Below are 13,043 nucleotides of genomic sequence, written 5' to 3'. Positions count from 1 at the left end.
CACAACTCAAACAACCTAAGGTGGCTATTTTATCCAGTGTGCTCTTCACTGTGAAGAGTGGCTTACAGCAATGTAGAGCACATCATCGTTTTAGAAGGCTGGGAGTGATGTTTAATAGACAAATTTACTCTACCCTCATGAGCATTTTCTTCTTTTTCTTGGTGGTGCTTATGCCCAGGGTGTTGTTTCTCTGCATGTTGGGCTTCTCAGCATTCTTTGCTGACATCCCAGGGCTGGGGTTTCTAGCACTCCATCGTCTGCCACCAAACAACTCCACAGCATGAGCCAAGGTTGGGCCTTCATACCGACCATCCTCCTACAAAGAACCATACGCTGAACACACAAGCAAACAGCAACAGGGAGTAAATATTAATGGGCCCAGGAAATTCCCAGAGATGGATAGCTCAGGCATTTATAGAGAGAAGCATGATCTGGCCACCCATGTGGTTCTGTTTCAGACTCTAGGGACTTCCTGTTGGTGGGTTGATGGTGTTCTCAGTTGTTACATTCCAGGTCAGTGATATACCCATCAGCTGGGGGAAACACAAAAACCAAACCAAAACACTTCCCATCCTGGTCTCCAAGGTTATTCAGGAACTAGTCCCATGGGAAAATTCATTCAGACTGTACATTAGGGGATGGGGATGTAGTTCAGTTGGTAGAGTGCTTGCCTAGAATGCACTTCAGAAATCTTTAAGACTTCGAAAATTATGATTCTTGAGAAATTGTCTAGCGCCTATGAGGCTTGGAGTCAATCTTTAGTACTCTCCTTAAGTTTATTTCCATTTACTATTTCCTGTAACCTTTATTTTTATTCTATCTATTTATCTGATGATATTTTAATTGTGCTAAAATGCGATTTAATTTGTATGTTAATAAAGTTTGCCTGGAGATCAGAGGTCATAGCAAGCCAGCCAGGAGCTGACATGTCTCATAGTCATAAAAAAAAGAAAAAATTTCTAAGTTATTAAAACATTTTAAATGCCATATTCTGTAGATCTCTGAAAGGTTTGAAGATGACCTGTCTATCTAAAATATATCTGCTCGACCTTGAAAACATACCTAATATGACTACAAGTTCAATTGTAATGTCTAACTACTAACTTTCATTTCTTTATATCCTAATAGTTGGTAATAATAACATTTAAGGATTAGCAAATTGTATTACATTGTTAAATGACTGGATAAGCACAATATCTTGAACAAGATTAGAAATATATATACAGCACTTTCTAACAATCTCAATATATATAATTTGTATACAATATATAAAAATCCAATCCAATGTAAAGTATTTAAAACTAGTAATTGTTTTTAAAAGTAGATTCAATAATGTTTTTTTTATCTATATCTATCTATCTATCTATCTATCTATCTATCTATCTATCTATCTACTTACCTACCTACCTACCTACCTACCTACCTACCTACCTATTTTTATGTGTGTGTACTGTAACTTTTTAAGGGCAGCTCTCCTTTACACGTCCAAGGAAATATTTGTAAATATATTTTAAAATGATTTGTGTGTGTATGCATGTGCACACATATGTGCCATTGACCCATAGGCCAGAAGAGGGTGTCAGATCTTCTGGAGCTGGAGTTGCAGGCAGTTGTGAGCCTCCTAATGTGAATTCTAAGATCTGAACTCAGGTCCTCTGCAAGAGCAGCGAGTGCTCTAACCACTGAGCAATCGTTCCTGTCCCCACAAATAGATTTTGATTCATTGCAAATACTATGCCCATAATAAAGATTTTTGTGTACCTTTGTTTCTTTACTCTAATGGTTAGTGGTTATCTGCTTTCATGACAATCTACGAACTCCGCCTTGTGCATCCTGTTAGGGTGCAGAATACTAAATACTTGATGCAGAAACCTTTAGGTGACCACCTGTAATGTGACTTGCAGCTGTGACCTTTATGTCTATTTCTTCCTTTTTTAACTTCTACCTTATCAGTTTCCAGTAGATATTGATGGATCTGTCAATCAAAGTGGAATATACTCTCTTAACCAGTGATTGATACATGAGCCAAATAAATCAATCAGAATCTTCCTCCCTGCAGTTTTAAAAACAGAGTTCTACTGTTGTGCAGACCAACCTCCAACCCATAATCCTTTCATCTCAGACTCCCAAATAGCTGAGACTACAGGCATATGCCACAGTACCCAGGAATAGAATTACTGGGTGTGAGAAAATGAACATGGATGACGATCATTCCACCTGATACAGGCCTCCTGAAGACAGTACGAGCTAATGAGCTATTCTGGTTACTCCAAACTGAACAGATATCATCTAAGACAAATCAACAAAAGACTCAATCTACCTTATTGAAGAACATACTCTAAAGCTGAAAGAAGTCTTGTAGAACTTTTACTCACTGTTCTTCTTTTAATTCATGGACCTTTAAATTTTTAACAGATCTGCTACAAGTTACACATGAAAGAATCATCAGCATGATTAATCTCTGCTGTTTCAGTTTTGCTAATTTCAGAATATCCCAACACGGTGCAAAATTTATTCTTAAGACTAGCAGGCCAGGAACTCATATATAAAGAACTATAGGCAACTGAGGAAAGATGGGAGTGGGAGGGGTGGTCTTCCTCAGGGAAGACAATTGGTTGTCCAGGATCAAATGGTCAGACCTGAAAATATACGTACAGGTAGCACCATATGGACTGAACAGGTTATATTTAAGAATATATATCTATATAACATACATATATGCATACAGTAACAATTATTAAAAAATAAAAGAGCTCATGAAATTAAAGGAGAGTTGGAAAGGTACATCAGAGAATTTGGAGGGAGGAAAGAGAAGGGAGAAATGTTGTAATATAAATTATAATCTCAATAAAAGAAGTTAAAAAAGAAAAGAAAACTAGGCCAAGAGAAGATGATACTTTTGTTTACTCTCTCAAGGAGGCTTTCTGGAAACTAAAATATGGCATGGATCTTCCTTTCATTTTACACAAAACAAAAAACATGTTTGGGACAGTAAAGGAGATAGTTTCTTTTCTCTTTTTAAAATTGTAAATGAAGGATGCTTATGAATGAACACAAATTCTTAGTTTTAGCAAACAATTCACATAGAAGTTGATGACTAGGAAACTGATTCATTAAAAAAAAAATCTGCGTGGGTTGGAGAGATGGCTCAGTGTTTAGGAGTGCTGACTGTTCTTCTATAGGACAAGAGATTGGTTCCTGGCACACATATGGCAACTCACAACTGCGTGTAACTCCAGGTCCTTGACTGGCACCTCCATGCACACACACTGCCCCCCCCCACGCCCCCCCGCCCCCCCTCCACCCCCCGGCACAGACACACTAAGAATCATAATTAGTTAAAAAGTAAAATAAAACAAGTCCCAGGCAGTAGTGCTGCATGCCTTTTAATCCCAGCACTTGGGAGGCAGAGACAGGCACATCTCTGAGTTTGAGGCCAGCCTGGTCTACAGAGTGAGCTCTAGGACACCCAGGGCTATGCAGAGAAACCCTGTCTTGGGAAAAGAAAAGAAAAGAAAAGAAAAGAAAAGAAAAGAAAAGAAAAGAAAAGAAAAGAAAAGAAAAGAAAAGAAAAGAAAAGGAGTCTTTAAAAAAAAATGCATGTCCTTAAACATGTTGACATCTCTTTTCTATGAAGACCATGAAACAAATCCACACCATTTGGTTAAATATTTTTTCCTCTGCCTATAGTAAGGAATTTGTGTTCATTGTTTACAACCAAAGATGCCTACCTGATAATTTCTACATTTAAGCTTTTCCACTTCTCAGGACTCCATTTTAATAATCAGGAGTGTGAACCCAGCTTTGCCCCTGACAATTTAAGGGTTTCATATCTCTTCCACCTTTCACATCAACATCTTGGTTTTCGTTATATTTTTCACTTTGAAGTTGGAAAGATTATTTTTATTTTCTATGTACACTTTTTCCAAACTTGGGATAAAATAATGTTCTTATAGGACTGATAACAGAATTTTGGATCCCATAGATGTTCAAAAAACTTAACTTATAAATTAAAAAAGACTTTGGTACTAGTGCAGGCAGAGCATTGTGTTAATAAGTGTAAGTCACTTACTCAGTATTCTAATGTTATATATCAGAGCCAGGTCTAATTAGTCCTTCTAAAATGGAAATAAAAATACTTGCTTCCTGTGTGTTCCACAGGGAGCTTTGAGCTTGAAGAGCTAGTTGGAAAAAAACAAAAACAAAAACAAAAAAAACTCCTGGGCACGTCTATGAGGGACTTTCAGGACTGGGTTAATTGAGGAGAAAGACCCATTCTACACGTGGGTAGCACTGTTTCATGGGCTGGGGTCCTGGACTGCAGAAAAAGGAGAATGTGAGCTGAGTGCACCAGCATCCATCTCTCTCTCTCTGACTACAGATGCAATGTGACTGGCCTCCTGAAGCTCCCATTGCCATAACTTCCCTGCCGCGATGGCCTGTACCCTCAAATTGTGAGCTAAAACAAATCCTTTCATTCTTAAGTTGCTGTTGACAGGTACTTTGTCATGGCAACAAGAAAAATCACTAATGCAGGGACTGCATGAGAAGCCGATTTGAACAAAGTCCTCAAAAATTTCTTCAACCTCCTGGTGTCCCATGACCTTCCTCCTTTCCTAGCATGGGGCATAGACTTCACACTAATCAATTAAAAGTCCCTCAAGTTATACTCTTGGAAGAAGCTGGAAAAGCCAGATTGATAAGTTAGTTAATAAAGCCTTCTCTTGAGCCTTCCTTGTCCTCCCCAGTGTTGGGATGGTAGGTATGGCCACCATGTGTGACTTTCGGTGCTTTCAGCGGAAACCTTTAGTTGGTGAAATGCCTGGATCAACTGGGTTCTTTCCAGATGTGCGAACTGCAAAGACCACCATCATTGTTATCATACAAAATAATAAGACAAGCATATTAATTTGCACCTTGTCTTTATACTCTATGAGCTCAGAAAAGTCTCTTAGATACACTATGCTCAAGTACAGCTCATTTCCACTTTTTAGACCAGGAAACTGTGGCCAGGGGAGGCTAAAGAAAGCTGCCCAAGTTTTCACAGGAATAAGTAACAGGGCTGGGAACCTAGAAGTTTAAATGGCAAGCGGGTGCTCCTGAGGGTTGTACTACTCCAGGGAGAGGGCTGGACACATCCCTTACCTGATAGAGGCTGACATACTGTTTCCGAAGCCACTGCTGTCTTTGGTCAGGGAATTTCCTTATCTTTCTCACAGCTGTCGTGAGTTCCAGCAATCCACTGAAAAGCATTTTAGCTGTGTGCTTTGGTGCCACAAAGTGCAAGAGTCTATTGTCGGTGGTCTGAAGTCCATAGAGCAATGTCACCCCAGTCTCTGAGAGAAGCAGGCTACTCAGTTTGTTCTGAACACACACGGTGTGTATATCAATGCCTGGGTGTCCCATGTACACGGCCTTCACTGAAAACAGATCCAGGATTCCCTCAGCCAGGCCACTCAGCCCAGCACTGCCCAGTGATGGGAACTTGCCAGGCTCAGACGTATTACTGAGTATACCAAGCTTGGGTCTGGCACCGGTGGGGGAGGCGGTGGGAGGCTTCATCCAGGTCAAGGTGCTATTGTCAGGTTGTAACTGGAGAAAGCATCGGGCAGAGAGATGTGTGTCCTGGTCATAGTGGATGACTGTGGCCCCCTGCAATAGGAACTGGTGCACATCAGCTTGGATGGACAGCACGTACCATGGGATGAGCTCTGTCCCGTGGTCAAAGGCTTTCTGTGACTCCTCTGATCCATGAGGGTCGCATTCTTTGGACTTCTCAAAGATGTCATTTTCTGAATCCAGCAAATCTCCAATTATAAACCTGATGGAAACAGATAGAAATTTGCTTTGTCTTATAATCAGAAGGGGACCAACACAAAGCCTTCTCTTCACACAAAATAGTTTTTTTTTCCATCATGTTGTGAATTCAAATAAGCATAGGAAATATAAAATGCTAAACACTATAGGGTAATTTATTTATAACCATATTCTACAATCTTATATTTATCAAGGTGTCTGACAATAGGTATGCTTTTAATGATCTTGACAGTTTTGAGAAGTACAACTAGGTATTTTGTAGAAAGTGCTTTAATTAGGATTTGTCCAGTATTTTGCTCAAAATTAGACTAAGATTATGGGGTTGGGTGAGGAATGGTACAGAGAAACTATTATTATCAAACTTTATAAATTGCACATACTCACAACATGGCAACCCACTAATTCTGATCTTAAACATGACTGAGGCAGTGTTTCTCATGCCCCACTCTCTTCTTCTTCTTCTTCTTCTTCTTCTTCTTCTTCTTCTTCTTCTTCTTATTATTATTATTATTATTATTATTATTATTGTTGTTGTTAATTAAAGTTCCTTCCCATATATACTAATTGGAAGCAAGTCACTATGTCCAGATTACATTGAAGGAGAAGGGTGTTATATTATACCTCTTACGGAATGGAGAGGCTATATAAATTACATTTTTGGAATTCTTTGCATAGGAGATTTACCTCTTCTCCCCATTTGTTTGCCTCCCTATCATGTTTATACACCAGCTTCTTACTGTAGGGACTTACAAATACTTAGTGCTTTGAGTGGGTTATAACAACACTATTTTGTTGCTCTGGCCACTCAGAGCTCCATAGGCATATGCTTCTTTCACAGACTCCAATCTGTTTGCTTGGATGATTTGTTGTTTTGCTTTTGATCACGTCCTACTTTGTAACACTATAAGACACCCCAGGTTCACCCTTCCCTGCTTCAATCCTAGAATCAGCCATTTACCCAAAGGACCTTGCTTCCTTTCACCGAAGAATGGTATTAGAAACCAGTTTTTGAGTACTTGATGCAAATACATAAAATTTCATGCACTTTTCTTGATGTCACATCTTATAATAAAAAATTAAAAAGAAAGAAAGTCTTGCATGGGTAATTTAGCACCTCTCTGCAGTGCTCTCAGTGACAATGGGAAGGAAACAAACACTTGTGTTCATCTCCAGACCGCCTCATGCTTCACACCCTCTGCAGTCACACTGGGAAGAATGCATAGATCTGTATTCTGTGTGATCTGGTCAAAACATTCAAACTCCAAGTCTCCGTCCACTGAATGTCAGGAGGAAAATGGTCACTTCGCAAAGTAGGGGTGGGCATCAAACAGAACAAAGATTACAAGTGCACCCAGCTGCTGTGGGCTGTTCTGTATGTCCTGTGGGAGCCCGTTCTTGGGTTCCTCGTGGCTTTTTTTCCCAGCAGGTCGGCATAGAGGATGATTAGGACCACAAGCCTGAGTGCAGGTGTCTGAGATGGTCTGCATTTGGCTGTGCTGTGGGATGGTCTGTATGTCAAGTTGCTCTGATTGGTCAATAAATAAAACCCGATTGGCCGTGGCTAGGCAGGAAGTATAGGCGGGACTAACAGAGAGGAGAAATAAAAGAACAGGAAGGCAGAAGGACTCACTGCCTGCCAGCCGCCACCCTGAGAAGCAGCATGAAAAGATGCCGGTAAGCCACGAGCTGCGTGGCAGGGTATAGATTTGTAGAAATGAATTAAATTAAGCTATAAGAACAGTTAGCAAGAAGCCTGCCACAGCCATACAGTTTGTAAGCAATATAAGTCTCTGTGTTTACTTGGTTGGGTCTGAGCAGCTGTGGGACTGGCGGGTGACAAAGATTTGTCCTGACTGTGGGCAAGGCAGGAAAACTCTAGCTACATCCAGCCCCCGGTCTGGCTCAGTGAAGGTGCTGTTATGATTAAAAGCAGAGAGAGCAGGCGCTGCTCATTTGAACTCTTCTCCACTATCTCTGCTCCCGGCTGATTAGCCGGCTGTTTCTCTAGAGTGACTTTCTTCAGAGATCACATCTAAATTTCTCTCTGGGGCCACTATCATATTTCTTCTGTGATACTTATTGCAACATTAAGGAGACTGAGGCAGGAGGATTGCCATGATTTTAGGCCAATCTGGGCTACACAGTAACTTCCAGGCCAGTCTAAATGCAATGTAAGATCCATTAAAAAAAATCAACCAACCAAGTTGAAAGAGATTCAGGTTGTGAGCACTGGTACTGATTAAAACATAACCTGTTAGTTTAAATGTAGAATTTCTGATTTTAATTTAATAAAGTTTTTTCCAGTGAAAAACTACAGGTATTAAAAAAAAGCCTATAGATAGAAAAAAAGCCTATAGAATGAAAAAAACAGCTTTTCTGGAGTCTGTTTCTGCTTTTCTGTGATGATATAAGCTATGTGTGTGTGGTGGAGGGAGGGACTGTCTTTCTTGGCGTCACTTTGTATTTTAGAATACAAAAGGAACTAATGCCACATGGTAATAATTCCATTAAAAAGCATTTATCCAAGGGATGATTTCCAAAATAAAATTGACAATTGTTTGTAATGCAATAAATTCATTTCAAGCAGGAAGCTAGTAGTATCTTTTGTCTTTTAGACAAGAGTGGATTTTGTGTAGCTCTGAGCCCGATTCTCCTGGAAGACAGTTTTCTGTGGGTTTATGAGAAAGGGGAAGATGGAAAATTAGGATTTATTTAGAAATCAAGCAATGTTAACCAAGATCAAAGACGTGGTCAATCAGCAAAGAAAATACCCGACTCTTAGGCATGAAAACCAGAGGAAGGTCTTTACTCTGCTTTTGAAGAGCTTCTACGGTATCCCACAGGAGAAGCCACTTCTCTGGGGATATCTGCTAACAAACCATCTTCTATTAGGTGACAAAAGGCTGTTTGTCAACCTGCTGATGTATTTTCTTTGTAAGCGTTCATTACTTTGTACAAATTTACAATGACTGCTTGAATATGAATCACCAACAGATAAAGCCTAAATTTTGTTTTAAAATAGGAGAAAATCACCTTCACCATCTGATTTGTTACAGCTGTTCCCCATAATAAAAATTCTACTGCTTTTAAAGTTTTTTTTTTTTTGTTGTTTTGTTTTTAATTTGTGCTTTTAATCAACCTATCGTTTTTCTTCTCGGCTGTAGTCAGTTAAAAGCATGTATTTACAAAAGAGACCTGTGCTGGCTCATTTTATGTCAACTTTACACAAGCTACAGTCATTTGGGAAGAGGAACCTCAGCTGAGAAAAGGACCCCAACAGATTGGCCTGTGGGCAACCTGTGGTGCATTGTTTTGATTGATGACTGATGTGGGAGGGTCCAGCTCACAGTGGGCGGTGCCATCCCTAGGAAGATGGTTCTCAGTGCTGTTCGAAAGCAGAGTGAGCAGTCTGTGAAAAGCAAGTTAGTAAGCAAGTTCCCTCCATTGCATCTCCATTAGTTCCTGCTTTGAATTCCCTAGACAACAGACTACAAGCTCTAAGCTGAAATGAACCCTTTCCTCCCCAAGTTGCTTCTGGTCATAGTGTTTTTATGACAGCAATATCCCAACTAAGATGAGAACTGTTCCAAGTCCACAGAACTAGGTATGAAGAGAAGCTAAGGGTTAGCTCCTTTCCACTTAAATGTCTTTAATACTGTAGAAGTTGCTGCTCAGCCTCATGCCCTGGCCTGCTATTTATCACTTAGGCAACTGACTCCAGCTTTCTAGGTACCACTTCTTCATCTTTACAGAGGATGTATAAGCACATCATAGATGTCAATGGCATTTTCATAGTTTCTCCATTCTATTCATTTTCTGCTGAGCCCCTGGATGTGCGTGTGCGCGTGCGTGCGTGTGTGTGTGTGTGTGTGTGTGTGTGTGTGTGTGTGTGTGTTTGCTCACAGAGGCCAGAGGTTGGTATTGAGTGTCTTCTTCAATTGTTCTCCACTTTAGTCTTTGAGACACAGTCTCTCACTGCTCCCAGAGTTCAACAATTCTACTAGAGTGGATGGTCAGAAAGTCCCAGGAATCCTCCTGCTTCCAACTTTGCAGTGCTGGGATTACAGGCACACAATGTTGTTGTTTTACTATGGGTGCTGGGGAATCTGAACTCAGATCTTCATGCTAGCAACTGAGATCTTCATGCTAGCAGCTGCGTCATCTCCCCAGTCCCAGGCCATGGGCTTTTTATGATCACTTTTCTGGGGTTTCTGTGAGTATTCCCATTGGGTATTCTGGCAGGAGCAGCTGAGGGCTTTGAGAGGAATTCTAACACCCTGCACACTGGGCAGACTGAAGGACCATGAGATAGACTGCTTGGATCCCTGCTTCCTTCTTTCCCTCCCTCCCTCCCTCCCTCCCTCCCTCCCTCCCTCCCTCCCTCCCCACTTCTCCCTCCTTCCTCTCTCTCCCCCTTTCTTATCTTTTTCACCGAGTTGGGCATTGCCACACGAACAAGGGCTGAAGGTTATTGGTTTTAAACTCAATAAAGTCCAATTCCTTTGTCCTTTAGGATCTGCAAACACTGTGCCTGAGCCAGGCATTTCCACAAGGTGCTCTGGACTGAGGTAAATAAGGAAACAGTGCTTACTGGGCTGGCTTCAGTGAACCTATTAAACCCCGCCTCTCTGCTGTATCCAGGGCTTCCTTTTAAAGGAGCAATCACTTCAGGGCCAGGAAACCACTTCCACTACTTAGGCACAAAGGTCTCAAAGTGAGGATTTCAATATGTCTTCCCAAGCTTTGTGAAATAAATATTTGCATCTTTGTGGTTTTCTTCCCCCATTCTCAGGATGCTTACACCCGGATCTGGAAAATGGACAGTGGAAGAGAATGTTCTTAGGCTATAGATGATTAAATGATGAGGAAGAAGACAAAGGAATAAACAGAAAATTGGAAGTAACTTCCCTGTCAGATGACCGACTAGAAGCTACCGCCCTGTGACCCTGGGAAGAGTTGTCAGGATAAAAAAAGAAGACCATTACTAAGAAAGGGAGGAAGAGCTTTGGAAACCCATACATGGGGTGACAGGACAGCTGAATGGTGCAGAGAAACAGAAAGGTGGCCGAAAAGAAAAGTGACATGAGGAATACAGCACCAATGGCAGGGTGCCCCGGCTCAGGGAAGCAGAATCAGAACTGTCATCTGAAAGGCATATCGTCAGGTGGCTCTGGAGAGAAGAGACTGGCAGTCCCACCCACAGACAAAACCATAGTTCTCAGGAACCTCAAGTCCATTGGTAGGTCTTGCTGAGAGAGTGACTTTGGTGGGAAGAGCCAGCAGTTGAAGAAAGGTCCTCCCATCCCAAGGGAGTCTGTCATTTAAAACTTAGCTACCAGGCAGCTAAAGACAAGGGAAGAGCCACAAGTTCAGGAGCCAAATTCAACTGGCTCTAGCCCCAAGGGTGAGAGACAACCCTAAGAGGCAGTTGTAAAGAATGGGAGGGCTGAACACTGACAGGTAGCAAAAGGCCAGGAAGAGGAGTATATGGGAAAAGGTAGTAGTCCCAACCTCAGTGGCTGGGAGCAGAATCAACACCTGAGGGCCATTCTGAACTTTAATATCCTTGAGCCCAAGGTCATCAAGTACACCAACCTCTGGAGCTATCCAGCTGCCATGAAGTTGCAGCAGACTCCTTGACATCTAAAGCTGCATCCCTCCAGCAGGGTAATTAATGCTGAGTGGATTTTGAAAGCACAAAGACAGATCCACCTGTATAAATCTCAGTGGAATGACTATTTCTTCTATTCCCAGTGAACTTGGGAGGAACCTCTGAGCTAGAACATTAGCCTGCCCATGGGGTGTGAAATGGGGACTCTTTGGGAAGATGGGAGAGAATCTGCCTAGTCCACAGACTGCAAAGTTAAGTGTGGCCAGTAGAGGTCCCTGGTGTGCAAAGAAGGGAAGCTACTAGCGTGAAGACAAACAGCTCTGACAGGTGCCAAAAGTAAAAAATTCAGGGAGCTGACCCATCCTCTCCCTGATGCATATACCCAACACTCTCCCATTTTCAAGGTTCCAGAAAAAAGCCATTCTAACCCTTCACCATTTGCTGCACCCTGCACCCCTGTCTTTTGTCCCTTGCGTTTTCCTTTATTTATTACGCTTTTATTAATCCTTTGAGACTTGCACATAGGGCACTCTGGTCATATTCATTCCCCTCTCCCAAGTCCTTTCAGATTCTCCTCCACATCCCTACATACCCAAATTTTGGACACTCCCTAAACCAGTTTGTGTTAGCCAACTACTCCTAGTGTGGCACCTGCCCTGGAGTGTGCCCAATATGCCTGGAGTCACTCCATTGAAGAAAACTTTTTCCTTCCCAGAAGTAATTAAATGTCAGTATCTCCTCTGGAGATATCTCTAGCGGAGAACCAAGCACTATTATTCTGCTATTGATTAATTGCTATACTCATAGATCAGTGCATCCTTTATCCCTCATCAAAGAAGCTTCTTGCAGTACATAACAATAAATACAGAGACCCACAACTAGCTAATGGGCAGAGAATAAGAGATATCAGAGTACTCATCCCTAAATGAAATAACTATATTTCATCTTTTCCTTCATGGCTCAGGGACCTTTGCAGAAGAAGAAAAGATTCTAGGAGCCAGAGGTGCTGAGTGACTTCAAAGAAACAGTGTTTTCTGGATGCTACAGGTAGAGGCACATATGGACTCCCAGCAATTGTGATAGCGTGCTTGAGACTAACTCAAGCACAAGCCAGACAAAATCCCAGCACAAGGAGAGGATGTGGGTACCAAGTCTACTATTTTATCATATTTTAAAAGGCTTTATATATTGATTTTTATTCCCCTTTATACATGTACCCAATTTTGCTTATGCATGGGTTTTTGCTGATCAATCCCTCTTCTAGTCTCTTATATTACTTGCCTGATCAATCCCTTTTCTAGTCTCCTATATTACTCCCCTGATCAATCTCTTTTCTAGTCTCTTATATTACTCCCCTGATCAATCCCTTTTCTAGTCTCCTATATTACTCCCCTGATCAATCCCTCTTCTAGTCTCCTATATTACTCCCCTGATCAATCTCTTTTCTAGTCTCCTATATTACTCCCCTGATCAATCCCTCTTCTAGTCTCCTATATTACTCCCCTGATCAATCTCTTTTCTAGTCTCCTATATTACTACCCCTCTTAGTTTTTCTTTCTACTGCACTTTTAGTAGTGTTTGGACACATTGGCTAAAAACAAAAACAAACAAACAA

At 41.3% G+C, this 13,043-nt stretch overlaps 1 protein-coding gene across 3 annotated transcripts in view; it reads right to left on the bottom strand.

Moving 5' to 3' along the window:
* Plce1 (phospholipase C epsilon 1) overlaps positions 1 to 13,043 on the bottom strand; it is a 302,775-nt gene that overhangs the window by 69,935 nt on the left and 219,797 nt on the right. For all 3 annotated transcript variants that reach the window (XM_042263101.2, XM_076563017.1, XM_076563016.1), the window contains exons 8-9: positions 5,146 to 5,821; positions 134 to 316 (exon numbers count right to left, since the gene is read on the bottom strand). In XM_042263101.2, coding sequence (XP_042119035.2) covers positions 134 to 316; positions 5,146 to 5,821 — 859 coding nt within the window. The remainder of the gene's footprint in view (positions 1 to 133; positions 317 to 5,145; positions 5,822 to 13,043) is intronic.

Source organism: Peromyscus maniculatus, chromosome 1 (genome assembly GCF_049852395.1).
Source record: "Peromyscus maniculatus bairdii isolate BWxNUB_F1_BW_parent chromosome 1, HU_Pman_BW_mat_3.1, whole genome shotgun sequence".
NCBI classification, from domain to species: Eukaryota; Metazoa; Chordata; class Mammalia; order Rodentia; family Cricetidae; genus Peromyscus; species Peromyscus maniculatus.
Note: the sequence above shows the minus strand (reverse complement) of the source record. Positions and strands in the feature narration are given on the sequence as shown.